The 23,601-nt window shown below is 38.3% G+C and overlaps 1 protein-coding gene across 3 annotated transcripts in view; it reads right to left on the bottom strand.

Annotated features, from left to right (window-relative positions):
- The window catches only part of NSD1 (nuclear receptor binding SET domain protein 1), a 96,595-nt gene that overhangs the window by 16,914 nt on the left and 56,080 nt on the right, over positions 1-23,601 (bottom strand). For all 3 annotated transcript variants that reach the window (XM_080915362.1, XM_080915361.1, XM_080915363.1), the window contains 9 exons: positions 20,495-20,613; positions 19,504-19,647; positions 14,714-14,837; positions 7,829-8,029; positions 6,973-7,152; positions 5,088-5,244; positions 3,157-3,362; positions 1,217-1,329; positions 258-527 (listed from right to left, as the gene is read on the bottom strand). In XM_080915362.1, coding sequence (XP_080771488.1) covers positions 258-527; positions 1,217-1,329; positions 3,157-3,362; positions 5,088-5,244; positions 6,973-7,152; positions 7,829-8,029; positions 14,714-14,837; positions 19,504-19,647; positions 20,495-20,613 — 1,514 coding nt within the window. The remainder of the gene's footprint in view (positions 1-257; positions 528-1,216; positions 1,330-3,156; positions 3,363-5,087; positions 5,245-6,972; positions 7,153-7,828; positions 8,030-14,713; positions 14,838-19,503; positions 19,648-20,494; positions 20,614-23,601) is intronic.

Raw genomic sequence — 23,601 nt, forward strand, 5'->3', positions numbered from 1 at the left:
TCATTACTGCGTAAAGAATTTCCACAAAAAGTAAATACTCTTATAACACCTCTATGACTTTGTCCCTTTATCATTCTATGTAGTGAGTATGATCAGTGAAAGGATCTTTGATGACACGATTACCCTTTCTCAAGCCTCTACAGGTGGTGCTCACTATAATCCCTTACTATGTGTCCTCTACGTTGTATTTCTCATATCATCTCAAGATGAACCACTTTTATTATGCAGTTAAAAAAATTTCATAAGGTTTTATTTACCTTTTTAATATCTGTTTTGGTCCGGAGGCCCCAACCCCTTTGTAATGTGCGGAAAATTTCAACGTCTGGGTACTGGCGCTTGCTGAAGCACTGGTTCTGACAGCGCCCCCCAGCAGGGCATACTGTGGGATGGCACTCATATAGTAGCATCCGGTTAATACACTCAGAGTCTATCCCACAGGGGTTCTCATCAGTAGCTTTACAGTTGCAACGGGGAATTTCTGACAAATCTGCCGTGAAAATCTGTACTCTGCCAATAGGACGGTTCACCTGAAGAGGTACATAGGGTCATATAAGATACGTCAACATAAAACCATTCAGGACCTTTAACAGACAAATATCACTTCCCTTAAGTTATATGACACACTTTGCATGACTTGAAGAAATCAGGACTAAGTTAGATCATGCAATAATAATGCCACAGTTGATAAATAAATTATAAATTTCAATCCAAGTGTCCTGGTATATGCCTTTAATCTCAAGTATTGGAAAAACTAAGACAATCACAAGTAGGCAAGCTCAGACAACTGAGACCCCGTGATTTCCAAATTTAAAAAAGTAGGAGACTATAATTTAGTTGTAGAATTCTTGACTACAAACTCCAGTACTAGGGAACAAATCAATTTCAAAGTTGCTAGGCCAAAAGAATTTTAAACCAGGTTCTGACACAAGATGATGCTATAAGCTAATGGCGGGGTGGAGCGGAAGGTTGGTAAGTGAGAAATCCATGATTTACATACAGTACTATGGTTCTGTAGATAAGGAGCTTACTGAGAGGTCTGAAAAGAAGAGGACTGAATGCCATAATAGTGATGGCCATGCCAAACAAGCACTTTTTCTTCTTTTATGCTCTCATCTCTCAAAGCAGCTTTGTTTACAGCTTTAATTTTTACCATGAGCAAAGAAGGACACTGTGCAGTGTTACTCTAACATACAGCCTCCAAGACGTGTCCTCTCACCTTTATATGTTTATAAGGTGGTGGCTTCTTGTCATTCTTCCGATCTTCCTGCAGCTGTCTTAGTTCTTTTTGGGCTTTTAATTCTTCAAATCTTGCTGCAGCTTCCTGAAGAGCTAAGAAAACAAATTAAAATCAGTTAAACAAATATAAAATATAGACTACCACCATCAAAGAAAAATAAAACCCATTTGCACCTGATGACTTATCACTATGGCGTCTAACAAGCAGCAGATTTTTATATCTAAATTCACAGCACAATGTCAGAATCCTTAAAAGATTGCAATGTCTGAAAAAAAAACTTTAAAAACTTAGTTTTTCTCAACTTAAACATTCAATTCGTTATTCTTCATTCAGAATAAACTGACAATTCTAATTTCCCCCTCTTTTCGTCACTTTTCTCTATGCTCTTCTTCTTTAAAGAAATTCTCCCCTCTGACCTCTAAAGAGTCTCTCCTAATCATTACACAGGACTTGCCTTGCTTTCTTATTCCACAGAATCACACGAACCATCTAGTTCACTCATCTTTCCTACACTCTCTCCTCTTCTAGCTTCAGTGACAGCCAGTTTTGCACAGGCAAAGATGGTGGTGTTGCAGTCACTGACAAGTCCCAATAGTATTAGCATCTATCTTCCAGGTTCCCCACAGAAACCATACAGCAAATAGGGACCTAAGAGCATGGGTTACATTTACTAAGCTAGTGTTCTGTTCTAAACTAATGAGGATGGCTCTAGACTCATCCCATTAGTAAGCATCAGTTCTCTAAGATCATTTTCTCCTCACCTTGTTAACAAATTCATTAAGCTTCAATATCATTTAACAAAAAAGACATTACCTATGAAAGGACAACACTATGAAGAAGGTATTTTTCACTGAGGGAACACCAAGTACCTCACAGACTTACTTTATTTAGTAAGTTATTTGAAGAACCTCTTTCCCCTTTATATCTTAAAAAAAGACTCAATGGTGTGTTACCTGCCTGCTAAACCATAAAGCTAATACCAGGGGTATTAGGAGACCCTATTGTCTTCAATTGTAGACTTGTTTTTATTTCCCTGCAATTTTCAATTTTAACTGCTTTTACAACTTTTGTTTTAAAAAATCTGCAAAAATCTTGAAAAACAAACAAAAAAGCTTAAAGGATCTTTGAGTCCTTGCACAGGGAACTGAAGTGAGTCACACAGCTCAATTACTTGAGACAAGATGCTGAGTTAACAAAATGGCAAAGACCAAAGGAAACCCTCCTTGAGGTACTGTTAACACTGAGATGGCAGGATTATGGAGTAACTTTCCCACAGAACAGTGCTAGCAAATATGATGCGGCCAGGCTAGAACTCTGACCTAGATTACAAGAAATCTATTTTATTTACTTAACTTTTTCTTTTTTTTGAGACAAGGTCTCTCTAAAGACTGAATAGGTACACATGCTGGCCTTGAACTCACAGAGACATGTGTGTTTCAACCTCCAGAATGCTGGGATTAAAGTTGAGTGCTACTACATTTGACCTTAATTAATTAGAGGAGGCAGGGTCTTGCTACACAATAGCAGAAACTGACCTCAAATTTGTGATCCCCCTGCTTCATCCTCCTAAAAACTGGAATTACAAATATTTATCAGCACAGATACATAAAATGGGAATTAATCTATGACCTAAGTGATGCCAGTTAAGCTCCATACCATTAAACTACATCTGACTTCTGGCTTTTTCTTCCTTTGAGACAGAGTCTCACTGTATAGTAAAAATCACCATGGACTTCACTATGTAATTCAGGGTAGCCTTGACCCTGCAATTTTTTTGTCTTAGCCTTGAATGCTGGGATTACAAGAAGGTGCCACAATACTTTATAGACAACCCAGGCTATTATATGAACCTGAACAAAGAACAGACACTCAGCTATAAAACTCTCTGCCTGTCTGAGGAATAGTAAGGGTAAAGTTACCTTTTTTATATGTTCCATCAACTCCTTTTCCCATCTTATCCTTGCTGCTCACATCTCCTTCCATGTAAGGGAAGACCCGAGCCTGATGAGTCCACAAATAGTCATTGGACCCAAAGAAGAGAACAGGGAATTCTCCCACATCATGCCTCATTTTATCAATGTTAGAGGGAACAGCTCGAGGATGGCAGATTTCAGCTGGCCACCACCTGAAAAAGGATTAAAATAAGAGAGGAAACCTCTAAAGGGCTTCAAAAGCACTAGAAAAATAGCCTACTTAACATGGAGTGTAGGGAAGGTACGTACGTATGTGTATAGTGTCTATGTTGATGTACAAGCCAAAAGTAAACAGTGTTTTTCTGAGTCACTGTTCACCCTATTTGAGTCAGGTTCTTAAGCTAAACCTGGAGCTCACCAGTATTTTTCCAGTCTAGCCAGCCAATTTGTCCTGGGGATCCTTATCTCTGCTTCCCCAGTTCTAAGACCACAGGTGGGCTGCACACCTGCCTCACATTTATGAGGTGCAAAGTTCAGAGCATCAGTCCTCATACTTGCCCAGCTAGAACTTGTTCATTCAACAATTATCCTTAGCTTCCAACCCATGGGCAATTTTACAAACCAACAATACAAAGGAGAATGTCCCAGAAGTCTGAAATAACAGAGCCACTTAAAAATATATAAATAATGTCTTAGAATTAGTTATTTTACTTCAAGAAAATCACTGTGGTATACAAATATTGATAATGTCCACTGAGGAATTTTCTGCAACACTGAGATGAGGATATGATGTGGTGATTGAAGATGGCAGTGCTGAGAACATGTGCTGCTGCTCTGCAGGACGCTGTCCCTTTCCTAGGACATCAGGTGGCTCACAACCATGTCTATTCAGCTCCACCAGATCTCATGTTTCTGGCTCAAGGGGACTTGTACTCACACACGCATATCCACATACACAATTAAATTTATAAAAATTTAGTAACAAGAGAAATGAGAATGTGGGGTTAACATTACAGGCATCAACGGTAGCTTACTAGGCAATTTGGGACATGAAAGAAAAACATTTGATGTCTTTAGTGGCACATACATAATTTAAATCCAGGAGGGAACAAAACTAAGGAGGCAGATGCAAGTGAATCTCTGTCAGTTAGAGGCCTGCCTGGTTTACATAATTAAGGCCCTTACTCAAAAGCAAAAACTAAAACAGAGCTCCTGGTGATTATCTAACTAAGCTAATTAATGTTTCTATCTTCTAACATCTATCACTTATTTGTGTCAGTTGTTTTAATATAGGGTCTTGCTATACAGCCAGAACTGGCCACGAACTTGTGACCCTCTTGTCTCAGGCTCCCAAGTGCTGGGATCACAGGGTGGACCACCACACACAGCTTCTCTTCAGAAACTTATAAAACTTATAAAATATATAGCCATAGTGTGCCCTTGTTCAATATATGTTAGCTGGGTAAATGCCTGGGATCAGGGTAAGCAGATCTGAGGCCAGCCATAGCTATAACATAGTCTTGTTTTAAAAGCAAACAAAACCACATTTAAGTTGTATATTTTTATGCATTCCCAGTTCAATCTCAACTTCAAAAACAAATACAAAAGGAACAACTGGGTATAAACTATGGACAATTATTTGGTGGAGAGGGTCATGACTCCAAAAAATTCCTTTGAAGTGTTAACAATGTGTCTTGTTTATGATATCATAAACGTATTTTACTTCAGAAAAAAATTTGCTAAATCACACATACTATTCCTAGACTAAAAATCACCTAATTTTTGGTTATACAGAAAATTTTGATTGGGGTGAGAATTACTATGCTGAAACATGAATGAAACATGAGCATTTTGTCAGTTAATTACTGACCAGAACCCAAGTGTTAGACTAGAAGGTGGCGAGAGAAAGAGTGTCACCCTGTGTCATACTTACTCACCTGTAGCGACCAACTTTTACCCAGACAATCTCCCTGTAGTGTGGTTTTTTGCCTGCCTTACAGTCATTGCAATACCAATTTCCTTCAGGAATATCGATATTTAGGCATTCACGATGAAAAGCAGCAGGGCAAGAATCACAGCACAGAAGACTGCCTCCTACAGGAATAAAAAAAAAAACTGGCATTTAGGCCACAAGGATACATATGGCTTTGCTCACTCCTAGCCAATTATTTGTAACCCCGGTAAAGGCAAGCAGAAAGCCTTTTCTGCAACAATAGACTTGTCTATGGCAGAGTAGAGAGTATAAAAAAAGCACAATTAAGTTTTGTGTATGTACACGTGTGTTTTAGATGATGTGGAGGTCAGAGGTTGGTGTTTGATCACTTTCTACCTTATTTTTGTGACAGGATCTCTCATCAAACCTGGAGCTCATTAATTCTGCTAGGCTGGCCTGCTAGCCAATAGGGTATCTGTCTGTCTCTGACCTGACAATCTTATGCTATAGGAATGTGCCTTGCTTTTTACATGAGAAAGAGAATCTGAACTCAGGTTATCATGCTTGTGTAGCTACAACTTTAAAATACTAGTTTCAGTTGGTGAAAGGAGGGGGCTTTAAGCTCCTATACCTTATTACTTCAGAAATTCACTTTCCTTGTTGAGATCTAATTTCCTTACCAGCAACATTTTATAATGAACAGTAACACTCTTGAGAACTAAGGGAGTACCTGGTACATAAATAGTTACCCTTACCAACCCCCCCAAACCCCCAACTTTTCAGAACTCGGCAGTTTCACCACTGGTTATCAATTATGTTGCTTTGTTATCACAGGGGAAGTACATCAGAGGAAGCACTTCTAAGCAGAGTGTCTGGCATCCCAATTAATGATACTTGAGGTCTTCTGTTCATAACATAAGACAATCTCCATTGCAATCACAGCCTCATTAAAGTAAAGCATGGCTATAGATTTGGGCACTTTCAACACTTTATGTGACCTGTGGGTTTGGTTTAATTTTTATGTAGTACAAAACTTCTTTCATAGGCCATTCTTTTGTTTTTCTATTTTGTTCTAGAAACTTTCTTCAGTGTGGGCACAGTGATGCATGTCTTTAATATAGAGGCACTCTGGATGTGGATCTCTGAGCTAAAGGTTAGTCTTACCTACAAAGTAAGTTCCAATATAACCAAATCTGTATATAGACCTGTCATAAACATACATTTATAAAATAAGTTTTCTTTAGAAAGAAGGCTTAGTGGTTAAAAGCTCTTACAAAGAACCAGGGTTTGGTTTCCTAGCAACCATATGTTTACTAACTACCTTCTTTAATTCTAGTTCTAAGGGATCTGGCACCTCCTCCTGGACTCCTCTGGCACTGTATTCACAGGATATACAAACATACATGGCAAAGATTATGTGTATATCATGACACCATTTCACAAGAAATCAAATACCTGGGCACGCTAGGCAAGCACTATAACAATAAGTTATATCCAGGCCCCATTCATTAAATCACCAAGGAAACATGAGAGACTGGAGAGGTGACTCAGTGGGTCATAATGGGCTTCTTACATAAGCATGAGTACTAAAGTTAGGATTTCCAGTACCCAAGAAATAGGCCAGAATGTAACCCTAGCACTGGCTGAGACAAGCAGATCCCAGGATTCAATAGTGCAGCAGTCTAGCCAAAACAGGTTGACTGAGAGACCTTATCAGGGTCAGGGAAAGGAGGGAAGTTTGATGGCCTGAGCTGGATATCAAGGACCCATACAGTAGAAGGAGAAAACTAACTCCTTTAGGTTGTGCATATATTCACTGCAATACACATAAAATATAAAGCATTGGATAATCCCTTTGAAACAATTTAAAATTAGAAGTCACACCTTACCTTCTGAGCACACAAAACACCAGCTGACATTAACATGCTCATGATTGCGACAGCCCCGCCTAGGGGTGAAGTGATTAGGGCAAACGATACTATTAGATGCAAGGATTTTTGATCCAGCAGCAAGACAAAAGTCATTAGCATGGTATGCCACAGGACATCGGACACAGCGCATCAGACGACCTACATTTATGGAAAGCAAGAAAATGGGGAAGGAGCAAGTATAAAAAAATTACATATGAAGACAAAGTGCATTATGCAAGTCTGTTTACCAGCAAGAAGAAAGTGTCTGCAAATAGAAGGACCACTTAAAACTACGTCTCTTGAAACATGTAACCTACTATTAAGAGTAAGAGGGGAATTCTGTGCTATTCCTCAGTAGGAATCAGACTGAACAACTGTAAGAAGACAAGACCATTGCCTTGAATACTTAGAACACTAGAAATAAGTCCAAATCAAAAGGAATGAAATGGTGGGACACTAGTATTCGCCAAAGACTCTGGGATGCTGTTTTCCACATGGATCTCCTAATATACAACAGCAACTAAAATCTAGCATCAAGCTGCTAAAATCATTCTATACAGTAGCAACATTTCAAAGACAGAAAAGGCACTGAATAGAAGATATTTTTTTTCAAATAAAATTCTTTATCTCAATATTTTAAACTGCCAGCTGCAAATTCCATAGAATACAATGTGCCAAGATGGAAATTTATTACTCCCATAGGCCACAGTTTTGCTACTTTAACTGAGTCTATGGAGAAATGTTCCAGATTGCACTTGAAAATAACTACTGTCAAATTAACTGAAGTCTTATAATTAGATTGGTTTGTTATTAAAAAAAAAAAAAATAACTATACCTTTAGAAGCAGATACATTGGCTGGATTAGCAGCATGGCAGGATATACAGATGTGGAGAGGGCACCTGAAGCCCTTGTTCTGTGTGACAGTTGGTGGGTACTTCTGGACACACTCTTCATGGTAAAACTTCCCACATAAAGGTAGAAGACATCTTTTCACATCTTCTCCACTCTGCTTACATACAAAACAGGTATGGATTCCTGGGAAAGAAAAAAGGCATCAAATCAATACTTATATAAGAATCTACCCCAATCTAGGCATTAAGTGTTAGTGAAGAGCTTTATAAAATTCACCAGAACTGACAAAATCTGACCCTAACAAATGAACAATTTTAGTATCTTTCTTTATTAAGTGGATAGTCTGATCAGTCATGTACTTATTGGTATGATGTAAAGAGAAACAATTTTGGTTCAGTCCAGGCTCTAGATCCAACTACACTGTAGGAAATATGGGAAACAAGGGGATGACTAGAGGTCCCAGTAGGTATCAGTGTTTCTCTATCCTAAGGACTTATATGGTGGAGAACTAACTCCCAAAAAACTGTTCTCTGACTTTCATACAGGGATTCTGGCACATGCATACATTGAATGAATGGATAAATTTTAAAAATCTTAGTATTTATACATGTGAGTATACAGTCACTGTTACACCAGAAGAGGGCATCAGATCTCATTACAGATGGTTATGAGTCACCATGTGGTTGCTGGGAATTGGACTCAGAACCCCTGGAAGAGATGTCAGTGCTCTTAACCACTCAGCCATATTTCCAGTCCACAATAAATAAATTTTTTGAAGACAGAAAACAGAGGAACACGTTTAAAAGACATATTAAATCAATCAAATTTAGGGGGTAGAAAAATTCAATAGAACAAACGGTCAAAGCTTCAACACATAAATGATCAAAAAAAACCCAAAACCCTAATCAAACAAAAACAGGCCAAGATGAGAGCTACAAATGTCAAGGAAGAAAAATAAAATATTAAAAGCCAAACTGTACATAATAGGCACCTTTTCTCTTTCCCTTCCTTCCCTCTTTCCCTCCCATCCTTTCTTTCTTGTTGAGACAAAGTCATGACACTCAGATTGGCTTATAATCTATTTAATACAAAATAAACTTCAACTCTACTCTGAGTTCAATCCAAAGCACTCATCTAAAAAGAGAAGTATGGCGTCATGAGATTATGACCCTAGCATTATGGAGGCAGAGACAGAAGAATCCCTAGGATCTGAAGGTCAGTTAGTCTAAGCTAATAGGTGAGCCCCAGGTCCCATTGAGAAATACTGGTTTAAAAATGTGCTAGCCAGGCAGTTGGGTCTCAAGGTCAGCCTGAACTACAAAGCTTTGCAGAGATAGACTCTGTCTTGAAAAGCAGGCAAACAAACAAAAACTTCTAACATAGGTTTATACACCTTTAATCTTAGCAGTCAGAAAGCAGACAGGTAAATTTGAGGTTAGCATAGTCTATAAACCAAGTCCCAAAACTGCTAAGGCTACATAGAGATCCTGCCTCAAAACATAAACAAAACAACCAAAAATGTAAACTGCGTTTCTAAAGATTGATCTCACTTTTTCTACAAACACACACAAAAACAGTCAGTAAGTATCTTAGGCTTTTTTCTGGTTTGTGTGACAAAATTCCCTAACAAAGCAAGTTATACAACAAAGGGTTTATTTTAACTTACAATTTCAGATTATGGTCTACTACTGCAGGAAGCCAAGGTGCTATCCATTCTGCACTGAGAGAGTGAACCCATGTGTTCCTACATTTGACTGTTTCTTGAAATGACCTGGGGGTCAAATACAGGGACTAGTGATGCCCACTTTTAGACTGGATTGCCCAATCAATTTAATTAATTTAAGGCAATCTTCTATAGATATGTCTCCAGGTCAATCATCGTTAATTAATTCTATGTGAAGCTTTCTGAGGAATTCTGAGAGCTGAACTCAAGCTGCCTCAGTCTGAATCTAAGTTACAGTTCTGAAAAAATAAAAATGAAAGTTTTTCTATACTTGAAATCACATGCACAAGTTACTACAAAATAGAATATACACATAAATATAAAAGCAGAAACTACAAAATTCACAGAAGATATATCAGCTGAGAAAAACATCAGAAGACCTGGATTCGATTCTCAAAACACATATAGCATCTTACAGTCATCTCTAACTCCAATTCCAGGGAGTTCAAAGTCAGCTAGGTCTACATGGCAAGTTACAGGCCAGCCAGGGCTAGACTCGGTCTCAAAAACAACAACAACAACAAAAACAAAACAAAACAAAAAAAAAGCACCTCATCAGAGAACTAGGAAAAATGAAATAAGTAAAATATATCTGAATGAATCATCAAGTCAAACTGTCCCTCTTTACATGTGACATATTACATACAGAGATCCTGAGCCTTGAGGGTTAGAGATGGCTCAGAGGTTAAGAGCACTTGCTCCACTCCCAGAGGACTGAAATGTAGTTACATCAAGCAGTTTACAACTGTCTATAATTGCAGATGTCGGGAGTGACATTCAATTTTGGCGATTGTGGGTATCTACACATACATGACAGTCAACAAATGCACACAAATTCAAAGCCTGAGCCAGGAATCATGGTGTATGCTTGGTGTGTACCAACAATGATGATAAATCTTTGAGGAATGAAAATTTTGTAGCCAGCCTGAGATAATGTCTCATAAGACAGATGGATATAGCTTAGTAGTTGATGTGACCTACTATGTACCAAAACTGAGTTTGCCCCACCAACCACAGACTGCAAACAAATCACTGTTCCAAAGAATCTGCCAAGAGACTGTGAAAACTAATATACTTGATGGAGTAGTATTCAGAGGATAAGGGCATGAGTTCAAGGTTAGTCTAGACTACACTATAGCTTTCAACTCAAAACCAATGAGAGAAAAACCCCAAAGAAACAGGATGAGACCAAAATAGTAAATACTACATGCTGTACATCTCAATAAGGCTGAGACCAATGGAGAATGGGTAAATCACATTATAATATAGTAAACTCTGAATTTCAGGCCAAGAATCTGAGAAACAACCTCAGTGAAATTCAGAGTTTGCTAATTTTGAGTTTATTCAACCTATTCAAGAAGACACAGAATGATTAATTCAGAATTGTTCTACCCTTGTCACAAACCCTCCGTACAAAATTATCTTCTCTGGAGGTTCATCCATACTAAAGGACTTGGTTATTTCTTGCACTGAGATTTGTAAATAACTCTAGAGACAAGGTTGCAATTAAGTGAGAAAGGGAATAGAAGTAGGGAAGTAGAGGGGTGCTCAAGCCTAGTGATGTAGAAGAATTCAAATGGTGTCACAACGAAGAAATGATGACTGTTTAAAGGGGTAGGTATGCTCATTACCTTAAACTGACCACCAAGATGACATGTGGAACCAGCATACTGTAGCCCATATAGATGTACAATAATTATATGTTAATTAATGATTTTTAAAATAGAAGCGTGGAGCTGAAGTAATGGTTATCAGCTAAAAGTAATTGCTGCTCTTCCAAAGGACCTGGGTTTCTTTTTCAGTACCATACTGAGCAGCTCCTAACTGCCCACATTACCAGTTCAGAGACTGACATTCACTGCTGATCTCTAAGGGCAACTGCATAGACATAACATATAATCAAAAACAAATACTTGTGGATCGTAAAAATGATTAAAATGTAAAATAAAAAACATGTAAATTTTTTCATAAAATTTTTAAGTCATAGCTAAGTATGGTGGTGCACACCTACAATCCTGGTGTTTAAAAAGTAGACACAGGAGGGTGGTGGGGGTCAAGGTCATCCTCAGCTACAGAGTGAAATTAAAGCTACACGAGACTGCTTAAAATCACAACAAAATAAAACCTTAAGTCACAAACTGAGAGAATATTTTGAAAAGCCTATCTCCACTGCTTCAGTGGCTTGAACAAAAGGTGGCAAACAGTCACACAGAAAAGACGCCCAGCAGGCTAGAGAGATGGCTCAGAGCATTGGCTGCTCTTCCAGAAGTCTTTAAGTTCAATTCCCAGCACCCACATGGAGACTCACAACCATCTGAATGGGATACAATGCACATTTCTAGTGTGTGTCTGAAGACAGCTGCAATGTACTCATGTGAATAAAATAAATAAATCTTAAAAAAAAAAAAGATGTCCACCATTAATAGTAAGTGCAAATGACACCAGGAGACTCCGCCAGACACCACCAGCACAATAAAATGAAAGACACTCACAAATGAAGAAACAAACCCTAAGACACCACAGAACAGGATACAGAATGGTATAATTCTTGTCAGTTTCTAGTGAGACAAAGCTATACCATAATTTACACATTCTATTCAGGTACACATTCATCCAAGAATAAAGATGATAAGCCTGGGGCTGGAGAGATGGCACAGAGGTTAAGACCACTAGCTCTTCTACCCAAAGGTCCTGAGTTCAATTCCCAGCAGCCTCATTATGGCTCATAACCATATATCTATAATGAGATCTGGTATCCTCTTTCAGTGTACACAGGCATACATCAAGGCAGAATACTGTATACATAATAAATAAATCTTTAAAAATAAACCATATTTTAAAGGACCAAACCATAAATGCCCAAATGTCAATCAATACATGAATAGATAAACAAAATTAGTAAATACCTACAATTATACACGATTAAACTCAGAAGTCTTTTCTGAGATTAGAATAATGAACTATGATATAAGCAGCAATATAGAACTGGTAATTATGTTGAATTATGATTTATCAGGAATATATGCACAAATGCAAATATCACAACACAACATATCAATCTGTACACTTCATCTTTGTGATACAGCATTTCATGTGATTCTTATTGACCTGGAACTAGCTATGTAGACCAGGAGGACCACAAACTCAGATATCCATCTACCTCTGCCTCATGAGTGTTCTACCTCATGTAGCACAAACACCACCACCATCATCATCACAGTTTCACAGAGGCCAGAGGAAAACTTATAGAAGTCAGTTCTTCCCTTCAATCACCTGGGTCCTGAGCACCAGGTCTTGAGGCTCTGAGACAGGGACCTATATTTGGGCTTGAGTCATCTTGCCAATTTCCACCCGACCATCTTTAAAAAAAAGAGCATCTCATGGGATTGGAGAAATGGCTCAGCAGTTAAGAACACCAGTAACCTTTCCAGGGGACCCCAATTTTAAATCTCAGTATCCACATGATGCTCACAACTGTCTTTAAGTCCCTAACCCAGTGGACCTGATATTTTCTTTTTGGCCTACTCATGCATCAGCCATAAACAGCAAAAAAAAAAAAAAAAAAAAAAAGAATAAAAGAAGAAATTATACTCAGAGTAAGACACATTATGAGGCAGAGGAGGAGGCAGAGGCAGGCAGCTCTCTTGAATTGAAAGCCAGCCTGGTCTACTCCAAGGTTATAAAGAGAAACCCTGTATCAAAAGAACTAAAAAGGATCCCAAGATTCAAGCCCATAGAAGGCTGTAAAATCATAAACTTCCTGACTATAGCATGTGCTACCACACTGTACACTATCTATATTATACCTAAGGTATTTTTAGAATAGTAGTTCATACCTACAGGATCAACACTCAGGAGGCCAGGACAGGAAAAGTGCAAGGAGGTGAAAGGAAGTTTGAGGCTATGGTGTTGAGTAACCAGGTAGAGCATGGAGAAGGATGAGAAGAATGGAAAGGAGATGCTCTCCTGATACACTATTTAACCCAGATCAATCTCAAAGCCATTATTACTATACTTGAGCCACACAGAAATGACTACAAACTATTTAATTTATATGTAACTCTTCTTCCGACATTAAAATTAAAAAAATTATTTTCTTTCTCTCTGTGTGTGCACATGCAATGGCTTATCTGTGGAAGTCAGTTCTCTCCTTCCAATATGTGGGTCCCAGGAACCAGTTAATGAGAGTTTGGGTCAAGAGCCATCTTGCCAGCCACTACACTAAGTCTTTATTAACACCCAAATGATTTCCCCCTTGGCTCTCAAAGATCTGCTTCAGCTATTGCCTCAATCGCAATGAATTAAAACCTTGCAAAAAAGTTGACATGGTTACGCTTCAGCTCAGTGTGGTGCGGTGCTCTTTGTCATTAGTCAAACATCTTCACCCTTTCCCTGTTTATCACCCTCACTGTCCTGTCACAACTGTCTCTGCTGATCACACATCTTGGTGTTGTCTCCATCACTAGCTCCTCCTCAAACTGCAGTGTCACTAGCTCCTCCTCAAACTGCAGCGTCGAGCAGTGAGACCCCTCAGGGGTGGGTGCAAGACCTAGACTGTTAGGCCTGATTGCTTTGCTGCTCTCTATGTTGCTCTTAGTAAATCATTTCCATTTTTTTGACCCAACCATAAGTCATGCAAATAATCTTTCCCTAAATAATTTTACTTTTAACCTTTATTAGTTTTTGAATGTTTTTATTACATTCACCTCCCTGGTCCAACTTGTCCAAACTCACTCTCTTTCCTCGCCAGTGTAGTCTGTTTTAAACATTCTTCATGAATAGCTAGCGCTGGCCTACAACTTGATTGTGGGTTAGGTTATCCTCAAACTCTCAATTGTGTGTTGGGTTAATAGACATGTACCACCAAAGCCCAATCTGCCACAATCAATATTTTCACTTGTTATTGCCTTATTACTGATCACACTGTAATTTAAATACCAAATAACATATACTCAATATATTACTTTGAACTACCTCAGACTATTTTATTAGTTATGTAACATTTTTTGAGGGTTGGGATCTTGTAGTACCCACATCTACACATGCAACAAGCTCACTGTTGTTAGAAGTGGCACCTTAATTACATCTTTTTCCTAAAAACCTCAGAATTACAATCATTAGGAGGCAGACTTTATCTACTTCACCTGTGCGACACTCATTGCAGATAAATTTTCCTCGAGGCATCTCAGTCAGGCCAAGGCACTCCAGGTGGAAAGCCCCACAGCACTGAGCCTCACATAACAACAGCTCACCCAGTTTCTCACAGTTCTGTTAAGGGAAAGAAACAAATATATCTGTAAAAAGACTTCAGAAAATTCCCAAATGAAGAGTCTGCATGAGATCAAAAGTTAAAAAACATCTTTCCAAAACCTGTGGAACCCCACAATTTACTCAACTAGTATTTATAATGAGCTCCCATGTGAAAGGCACAAGATCTCTGGTTTTTACAAAGAGAGGATACAAACAAATGACTGGAAAGTTATTACTTTCCTTGTGCTGTGATAAAATACCCCAGCAAAAGCAATTTAAGCAATAAAGAGTTTATTCTGGCTCACTGTTTTAAGATATACACTACTACGGTGGGGAGGTAAAGGAAGAAGGAGCTAGATGTAGCTGGTAATCATCATCAGTGATCAGGAGCCAGAGAGCAACTCAGTCTAGAATCTCAACCAATGAAATGGCACCATTCATGGTGAGTAAATTTCCCTACTTTAATTAATCTAATCAAGATAATATCACTTTATCATCAAGACCAAAGAATAAATATTCCCTCACAGTTGTGTTGGGAGGTGAGTCCAAATCCTGTTGAGTTGATAATTAATAGTAATGATAACAACAGACAGAGATGAGCTATAAATAAGTCATCTAACTGGGCTTTGCTGAAGAAGGATGACCTCTTAGATCAGGCTCTGACTGTTCAACTGGGATGTGTAAAGAGGCAGAGGGAGGTGTTAAGTACAAAGTCCACATGTAGGAAAATGGGACCAAAACCAAAGAAAGCCACTGTTACTTTACTAAAGTGAAACAGGTCATATCTGGCAGGAAATGATATTTTTAAAAAAGCACAAGAGGCCATAATTTCATATTTTATTCTAATTGCAAAGGTATACCACTAGGGAGTTTTGTTAGAGGCTGACCTTAGGTGTCCATTTTTAAAGAGGTCCCTAAAGCTGGTTGGTAGAAAATGAACCAGAAAGCTATACACGACATACTGTCAGCTAGATTTGGGCACTAACAGGACCAAAATATAAACAGCATTTATATAATTAAAATAAAATGAATTAGTTCATCAAATAAAAAACAAACAAAGAAGCCCTCGAACCCCTTCTTATTTCATCCTTCTCATTAGGAAGCAAAGCTTTGGGAGCAAGGCAAGGGAAGGACCACATTGCTGGCTGAAATAATCTCAGAGGGAATGGATGGCATCACTAAAGAGAGGAAGAGCCTTGTGAAATGAATCTCTCATTATGAAAACCTTGGAAATCCCCCATGTTTGTTACTTTTTATCCCATTTGTATCCACACAGTGATCAGCAACAGAATACTAAAACAAAAATAAACCTTATACTATCAACTGTCATAACACCCCAAGTTTTTCATGCAGATGACATAGAGAATACGTAGTTTATGTACAATCCTCTCATATACTCTAAAGCACGTTCACACTATAACATATATAGGGAGTGTGCATGCTAGTAAATAGTTGTTATGCTCTGTTTTTCAAGAAAAAACATCTAAAGAGACTGTATGAGGCCAAGTATACAATTCAGTTAGTAAAGTGGAACTAAGTGCAATCCCCAAAACCCACACAAAAAGCTGGGCATAAAGGTACACACTTGTAAACCTAGCGTTCAACAGATGGACAGAATCCTGTCTGGATCTTGCTGGCCAGTCAGCCTACCTAAATATAACTGCTAGATCCCAGTGAAAGACCCTGCCTCAAAAATTAAAATGGACAGAGCTCAGCCTAGCAAAGCTGTGTACAGCTTTACCCCAGTACCCAGAAGGCAGAGGCAAGGTCTCTGAGTTCTAGGCCAGTCTGGTCTATAAATTAAATACTAGGCCAGCAATACATAGTCAGACTTTGTCTCAAAAAAAGAAAAGGAAGTGGACAGCTCCAGAGGAATGACACCCTACTTTGGACTTTTGGCTTCCACCAAGCATAGACACACATATACATATGTATACAAACTCACAGTCACAAAATACAAACACCTACACATAGAATATGTGCACCCCTCCAAATAACTCTGTGTTTAGTACAGACCCAGTCACCAACTGCTATATAGTACACATCACAAACACTAGAATATTTATTTCCATCTATATAATTAGATGAATCCTCCAAAAACAAGATCTACTATTTATAAAAAATAAAAGAAGCAACCAGGCATAGTGGCACACGCAAGTGGACTTCTGGGTTCAAAGTCAACCTGTTCTACAAAGTTCTAGGGCAGCCAGGGATATACAATGAGAAATCCAGTCTTGGAGATGGGGGTGAATGAAGGTGGGGAGCTCAGAGAAACAAAAGGTCTTTAGTCAGGACTAAATAAACAAGTAGAAAAATATTGGGGGAGAAAGGTAACCAAACTTAGGACATTTAATGTAGTAGAACTTATTCCCAAAATTGACTCTCCTATTAACTATTACTCCCAAATAAAAGCTAGAAAAGTCTTGGATTTATACTTATATACTGAGGGTCAATGACAGTTTTTATATAGTAAGCAAATTCACACTTAGTTTAAAATATAAAAATGTCAATTAGAATACAAACTGAATATTTTTCGAATTAACTACATGGTTTGCCCTTAGTTGGGACGACCATAAGATTTAACCTTTAAACTGTACACTTAAGAAGTGCAACAAACAAATTATATCAAGACAACTGTACTTACATCACATCTCCAGCAAGCCTGGACCACAGGTCACCTTAGTACTCCTTCTGCCTCACTTGCAGCTTAAAATGACCATCAATTTTATTCTGCCTATACCTTCCAAGTACTGGAATTACAAATGTGTGCCACCATACCCAGCTTGAATATTTTTAAGGCAGCATTTCACTGTATAGCCCTCAATGGCTTGCAATTTGCTATGCAGACTACTATGCTGACTACAAACTCAAAAGACTCACCTAGCTCTGTGTTTTGAGCGCTTGAACTAAATGTGGGCACCACATTGTTTGGCAAATATTATAAATGTATTTACACTTTGACTTGTCTTATCACAGGATTAACACAGCATTTGGGAGCTAGTCCAAATATGGAACATTCTTTTTTCTTCTCATGGCAGGGTTTCTCTATGTAGCATTGGCTGTCCTGGAACTCACTATGGAGACCAGGCAAGCCCTGAACTCAGACATTTGCCTGCTTCTGTCTCTATAATGCTGGGATTAAAAACAGGCAACACCATGCCTAGTTCAGGTAAGCATCTTTACTACAGAGAAATGAATTTGGAAAGACAATGGGATAAAATTATATCTGTCACAGCAACACAATATGGGCCTGGGTTTACTTGTTAGTTGTTTTAGTTAAAAACATCAGGGCCCAGGCACAATGAATACAAAGCAGGCAGATCTGAGTTTGAGGTCAGGTTGATTAACACAGCAAACTCTAGGCCACCCAGGGCTGCATACTGAAATCCTGTTTTAAAAAACAAAAATGGGGGTGGGGGACCTCAAAAACAAGAGATGGTTCAGCCATTAAAGAGAAATGACTGCTCTTTTAGAGGTCCCCAGTAAAATTCCCTGCATCTGTAACTGGATCTGATGCCCTCTTCTGGTATGTCTGAAGAAAGCAACACTGTAGTCATATAGAGTGAGTATACAACCCCCTTCAAATAACAAAAACAAAAGTATAACAGTAGAGGAAGTAGATCAGTTAGTAATGTGCCTGCCTTGTAAGCAGGGGACCTGAGTTCAAATTCAAAGAACCCATATAAAAAGCCAAGCATCCTGTGTGCTTATAATCCCAGTAGTGCTGAGATGTGAAGAAAGGAAAGATAAACAGATGCCCTGGATGGTCATGGCCAATGCAGATGGGCCAATGGATCCAAGTTACAGGCTAAATGACAGGCCCTGCTTCAAGCAAAAAGTGTCTGTCACCTAGGATCTCCTGTCAAAGTCGCTCATGTGCACCTGCACATCCATGTATCAGGATTTTACGATGTCAGAATTTAAGAATTTAAATGATAAATCAGAAAACTAGTATCTCACAAATCCATAAAGGAAACACACAGCATAACAGGACTCAGAACAACTAGATTTGAATCCAGGATGCAGCAAGACCACATGCAACCTACTTAATCTCTTAGGTAATTCAGTTTACTGACGTGCAAAATGGGGGTAATTTAAAAACTCTGCCATAAAAGATCATTAGAATGAATGATGTAATGCTTATAAAAGACTAGACAGTGAATACTGTATAAAATTCAGCTAATAAAAGAAAAAAAATAAAAACTGTAACATAAGAAACATTCCTGATTAAAGAAAGAAGTCCACTGAGTATGGGGTATATATCTAACATCCTAGTACTTGGGAGGTAAAGGCAAAAGAACACAGAATTCAGGGTCAGCCTAGATTATGTCAGATTCTCTCATAAAACTAAAACCCAACCAAAACAAACAAACAAAAAGGAGGAGGAGAAGGAGATTTGTACTATGAGAGATGGATGACAAGAACATTATTTTTCATTGAGGAATAATATATCTCGCTCTGCTTCAGGGGGAATATACTCATGGGCCACAGGACAGACTGTACCCAATACTCAATTATTTCCTTCTCTTTGCTTTTCAAAAGAGATAAGAGTTATGACACTTAGGGGCTCAGCAGGAATAGTCCATTAGCATTTTCTCCAACAAAGATATGGTCTTTAAGAGAGATAATGAAGGTTTCTCAAAAAAGTACACATGCAACAAAACATAAGACAAACATCTCCTACCTGACAAACATTCTCCTTGAGTGCTGCTCCTCCACCTCGTTCAACCTGCAATTTTTTGGATGCAGACATCCCAGGATCATGTTCTACACCCTCCTCAAGAATCTCCTTGGGGCTGGCAGCAGTCCTGTGAATCATCAGTTCTCCCTTGCAGAGAAAAAACAATGTCCCACATCTGTATTATTGATGTCTCCTCCATCTGACCCCCTCCTCCCTCTGGGCTGCTATTTGTCTAGCCATTAAGCACTTACAGATGTTCAGCCAATCACGCGGGCGGACTGCATGCAATGTTAGTTCTAACCCTGCTGTGATTGGGCGGGTAGTGGGCGCCTCATGCCCTGCCACTAACTGCTCTGAGGCTGTTCCACTGGAACTTTTTTTTTTTTGAGCTGTTCCATTTAAAGGTTTCACTAAGGGAGAGAAAACATTCTTAAGTTTATTTGATTACTTATTTGTCCTTCCACGTGTTTCCTAGGAAATGCCACCAACATCTGTGATGCTCACTCCCTGGTTCTAACTCTACTTTCACTTTGATCAAAAGCTAGAGAGCCCCAGTAGCTGCCAGATGCTCGTTATCAGTGCTCTCAAAAGCTCATGTTCATAAACATCTCAAATTAAGCAACTGACAGCCAAGAAATAAGCATATGATATTTTTTTGTTAAATGCAGCAGTCTTAGCTTTAACAGGGCACTATCCAGGTTCATTTGGATTATTGATAACTTAGCTGACACTCTGGTTAGAACAACTTTAGTTATTAAGGCAACAGATACTGCATCTGCTATCAAGAGCACAGGATATTTCCTTTTTAAAGGGCTATATGCACAGTTGAAATATGTATTTTGCTAAGAATGGGCTCTCAATAGGACAAGATTCCTCATGCCTAATTAATCATCTCATTAGAACACTATTCTTAGATCCATGGGAGAGGGGAGAGAATTTCTAGTGTGGGATATTGATTTTCTCTAGAAGGTCAAAGGTGAGAACTGAGTAGTACCTCCGAGTTGGGTGTCTCTTTTGCTGAGTCCTCCTTCTTCACTTTTTTATAGTGCACTCTGGCTGTGACATGCCTTTGTCGTTTTCGTTTCCTTGGTTTATCAAATATCTTGGTAGTGCCTATAACAGGAAAACGAATGTTACCTAACAGGTAGCTATTCAAACATACGTCCAACAACATTTAGACTTAAATTAAGGATCCTTAAAAAATTAAGTAAAACCCAACTTTAAAAAATTTATTTATAACTGAAATGTATACAATATTTAAACAGATAGTTTTTTTTTTTTCTTTTCCTTTGAGACACAGTCCTTCCTAGCTGTAGACCGGGTTGGCCTTGGTTTTACAGAGATACACTTGCCTCTACTGGGATAAAGGTGTATTTAACTACTCTTAAGTACAGTAAATTTTTATCATATTAGAAAATCATCATTTAATGCTAAAAGCTAGCATTTGGGCTTTTTTGTTTAAGAACCGTAACTATGGTTTAATTGTAACTTTATCATTAAAAAAAAAGTCCTGGAGAGGAAGAAATATCAATAAAATATATAATAACTTTCAAAAAATTTACTTGTATAATGTGCTTATGCAGTGCCGAGGGAAGCCAGAAAGAGGTATTGAATTTCCCTGGAGCTGGAATTATAGATAGTTGTAAATGGCCTTAATTGAGTTCTAGGAACCGATCCTAGATCATCTTGTAGAGCAGCAAGAACTATTAACCACTGAGTCATCTCTCCAGCCCTAGAAGGACTTTCTTGAACTCTATAAAATGTTGCTGCTATATTTTGAATAATCTTTCATGTTAAAAATATCTGAATTAAAATTGTTTTTTAGTACATTATCCTGTTTCAAAGGTTTTCTGTAAGGTAAAAAAGTAAAATTCATTTAATTTTATGTAACTAGTAGGGGAATTTAGCAGGGCTTCACATAAATTAAACAGCAAAAGTATAGGGTATAAAACAAAATAAGGGTAGAGAGATGATTGATTCACTGATAAGGATATTACTAGCCTGGAAAACATGGTAGAAAGACAGAATCAACTAGTAATCCTCTGAGTTGCACGAATGCAAATGCTGTGTTGGTGTGCATAAAACTAAAGCAATTTAAGTAATCACAGCTCTAAAATCCAACCATATAGGAAGTACAAAGGGGAGGATCAGGAATGCAAAAGTTACCCTTACCAGCTTAGAAAATCTGAGGCTAGCCTGGGTTACGTAAGACAATATTTGGGGGTGGGGGGAGGTTTAAGCCTGGTGGTGCACACCTTTAATCTTAGCACTATGGAGGCAGAGGCAGGTAAACTGAATTCAAGGACAGCCTAGTCTACAGAGAGGAATCTTTGTCTCAAAAATTCTATGACAAATAGAACATGGTGCACATATAAAAATGCAGGCATAACATTCATACATACAAAGTAAAAATAGGGCTCTCATTTAGAGTAACTGCATTATATGTCAAGACATACAGGAAATATCCTTAATGCAGGAAAAAATGCTAGTCCCTAGATTCTAGATTGTAAAAAACAATTTATATCACTACATGTTAAAAACTAAGATGGGGGCTGAGGAAATAGCTCAGTCATAAAATGCTCATGCATAAGAATGTGAGTCCAATACTCAGAACCCATGTAAAAAATGCTCGGCATAGTGGCTTTTATTTGTGATCCAAGCAAATGAAAGCAGGAGGCAGGACTGGTGGTTTATACATGTCACCCCAAGCACTCAAAGATGCTTAAATAGGAAGATATTTGTAACCGGCTGGTTAGGAAGTTCCAGACAAGCCCTAACTTTTACATCTAAGATCTTGTCAAAAAGAAAGCAAAAAAGAATTAAGATGAACAGGTAAGATTTGACCAATGGGGGTAGAAAGAAATGACCTTCCTACATTCTGTGGCTCAATTTGGGATTATTATTCAACAATATACAATGAATAGAAAATCTCATCTGGCAAAATTAGAAAAAGAAATTCTAGTTTTAAAAATTCTTTGTTAAAGAAACAGCATGTGAAATATATTAAGGTATTTTATGATATTCACCAAATGAGCTAGATCTCCAACTTATAACCAACTTTCAAACTTTTCTAATATAAAATACACAAATACTTGCTGGGTCTTACAATATACAGCCCTTAATATTGTTGTGGGGCCACAAACCCTAAGGGCATCAAGTAAGCTGGAGTCATTGCCTAAATTCACTACCACTCTTCTTTCTTTGTTTTGTTTTTATGTACATTGGTGTTTTGACAGCATGTACGTCTGTGTGAGAGTGTCAGATCCCCTGGAACTGGAGTTACAAAAAGCTATGAGCTGCCATATAAGTACTGGGAATTGAACCTGAAGCCAGTGTCCTTAACCACTGAGCAATCTCCCCAGCCCACTACACTTGTTTTCTGTAGCATTTTTGCACATCACTTTAAAGTAATAGTAACTTGCTCAGTTATTTCTATCAACAGAAAAACAAAACAAAACAAAAAAAACATTGTCCATGCTTGATATATACTAAATGTTTTATTATTTAATAATGCTAATATAAACACTAATATTTTCTCCTGCAATTTGTTGTCTTAGGAAGCAAGGTCTTAAATTTAGCAATCTTTCCTCACCGAGGAAGTGTCTCTGCTTTAGGCTTTCTCAGAGCAGAGACATCTCCCTGGCCCCAGACTGGGTGGGCTCCAAGACCTTCAGAAGGTCATCAGGCATTCCGGAAAATATCCTGAGTCCTGGCTATGGCAATACCCTGGGCATGTAACTTGTTTCCAGACATTTAAGTCATGCCCAGCTGTGTTGCATTCACATTCTAGAGTGTTTCCTCTATTTTCCAAAAGAAAAAAAAATTTTTTTGGAGACAAGGTCTCATATATCCTTAGTTGGCCTAGAACTCGCTCTGTAGACCAGGCTGGCTTTGAATTAACAGAGTTCCATAACAGCCTTTGCCTTGTTATGCTGAAAAACATGCACCACCACACATGCTCTTTCTACTCTGTGTACAGATGCACACTGAAGACAGACAGAGATACCAGATCTCTTGGAGCTAGAGTTAAAGGTGTTGGGAAGCTGGCCTATATGTGCATGGAATCTAATAGCAATAAATCCCAACTGGGAAATTACTACC

This window comes from Micromys minutus (assembly GCF_963924665.1).
Source record: "Micromys minutus genome assembly, chromosome: 1".
Lineage (NCBI taxonomy): Eukaryota > Metazoa > Chordata > Mammalia > Rodentia > Muridae > Micromys > Micromys minutus.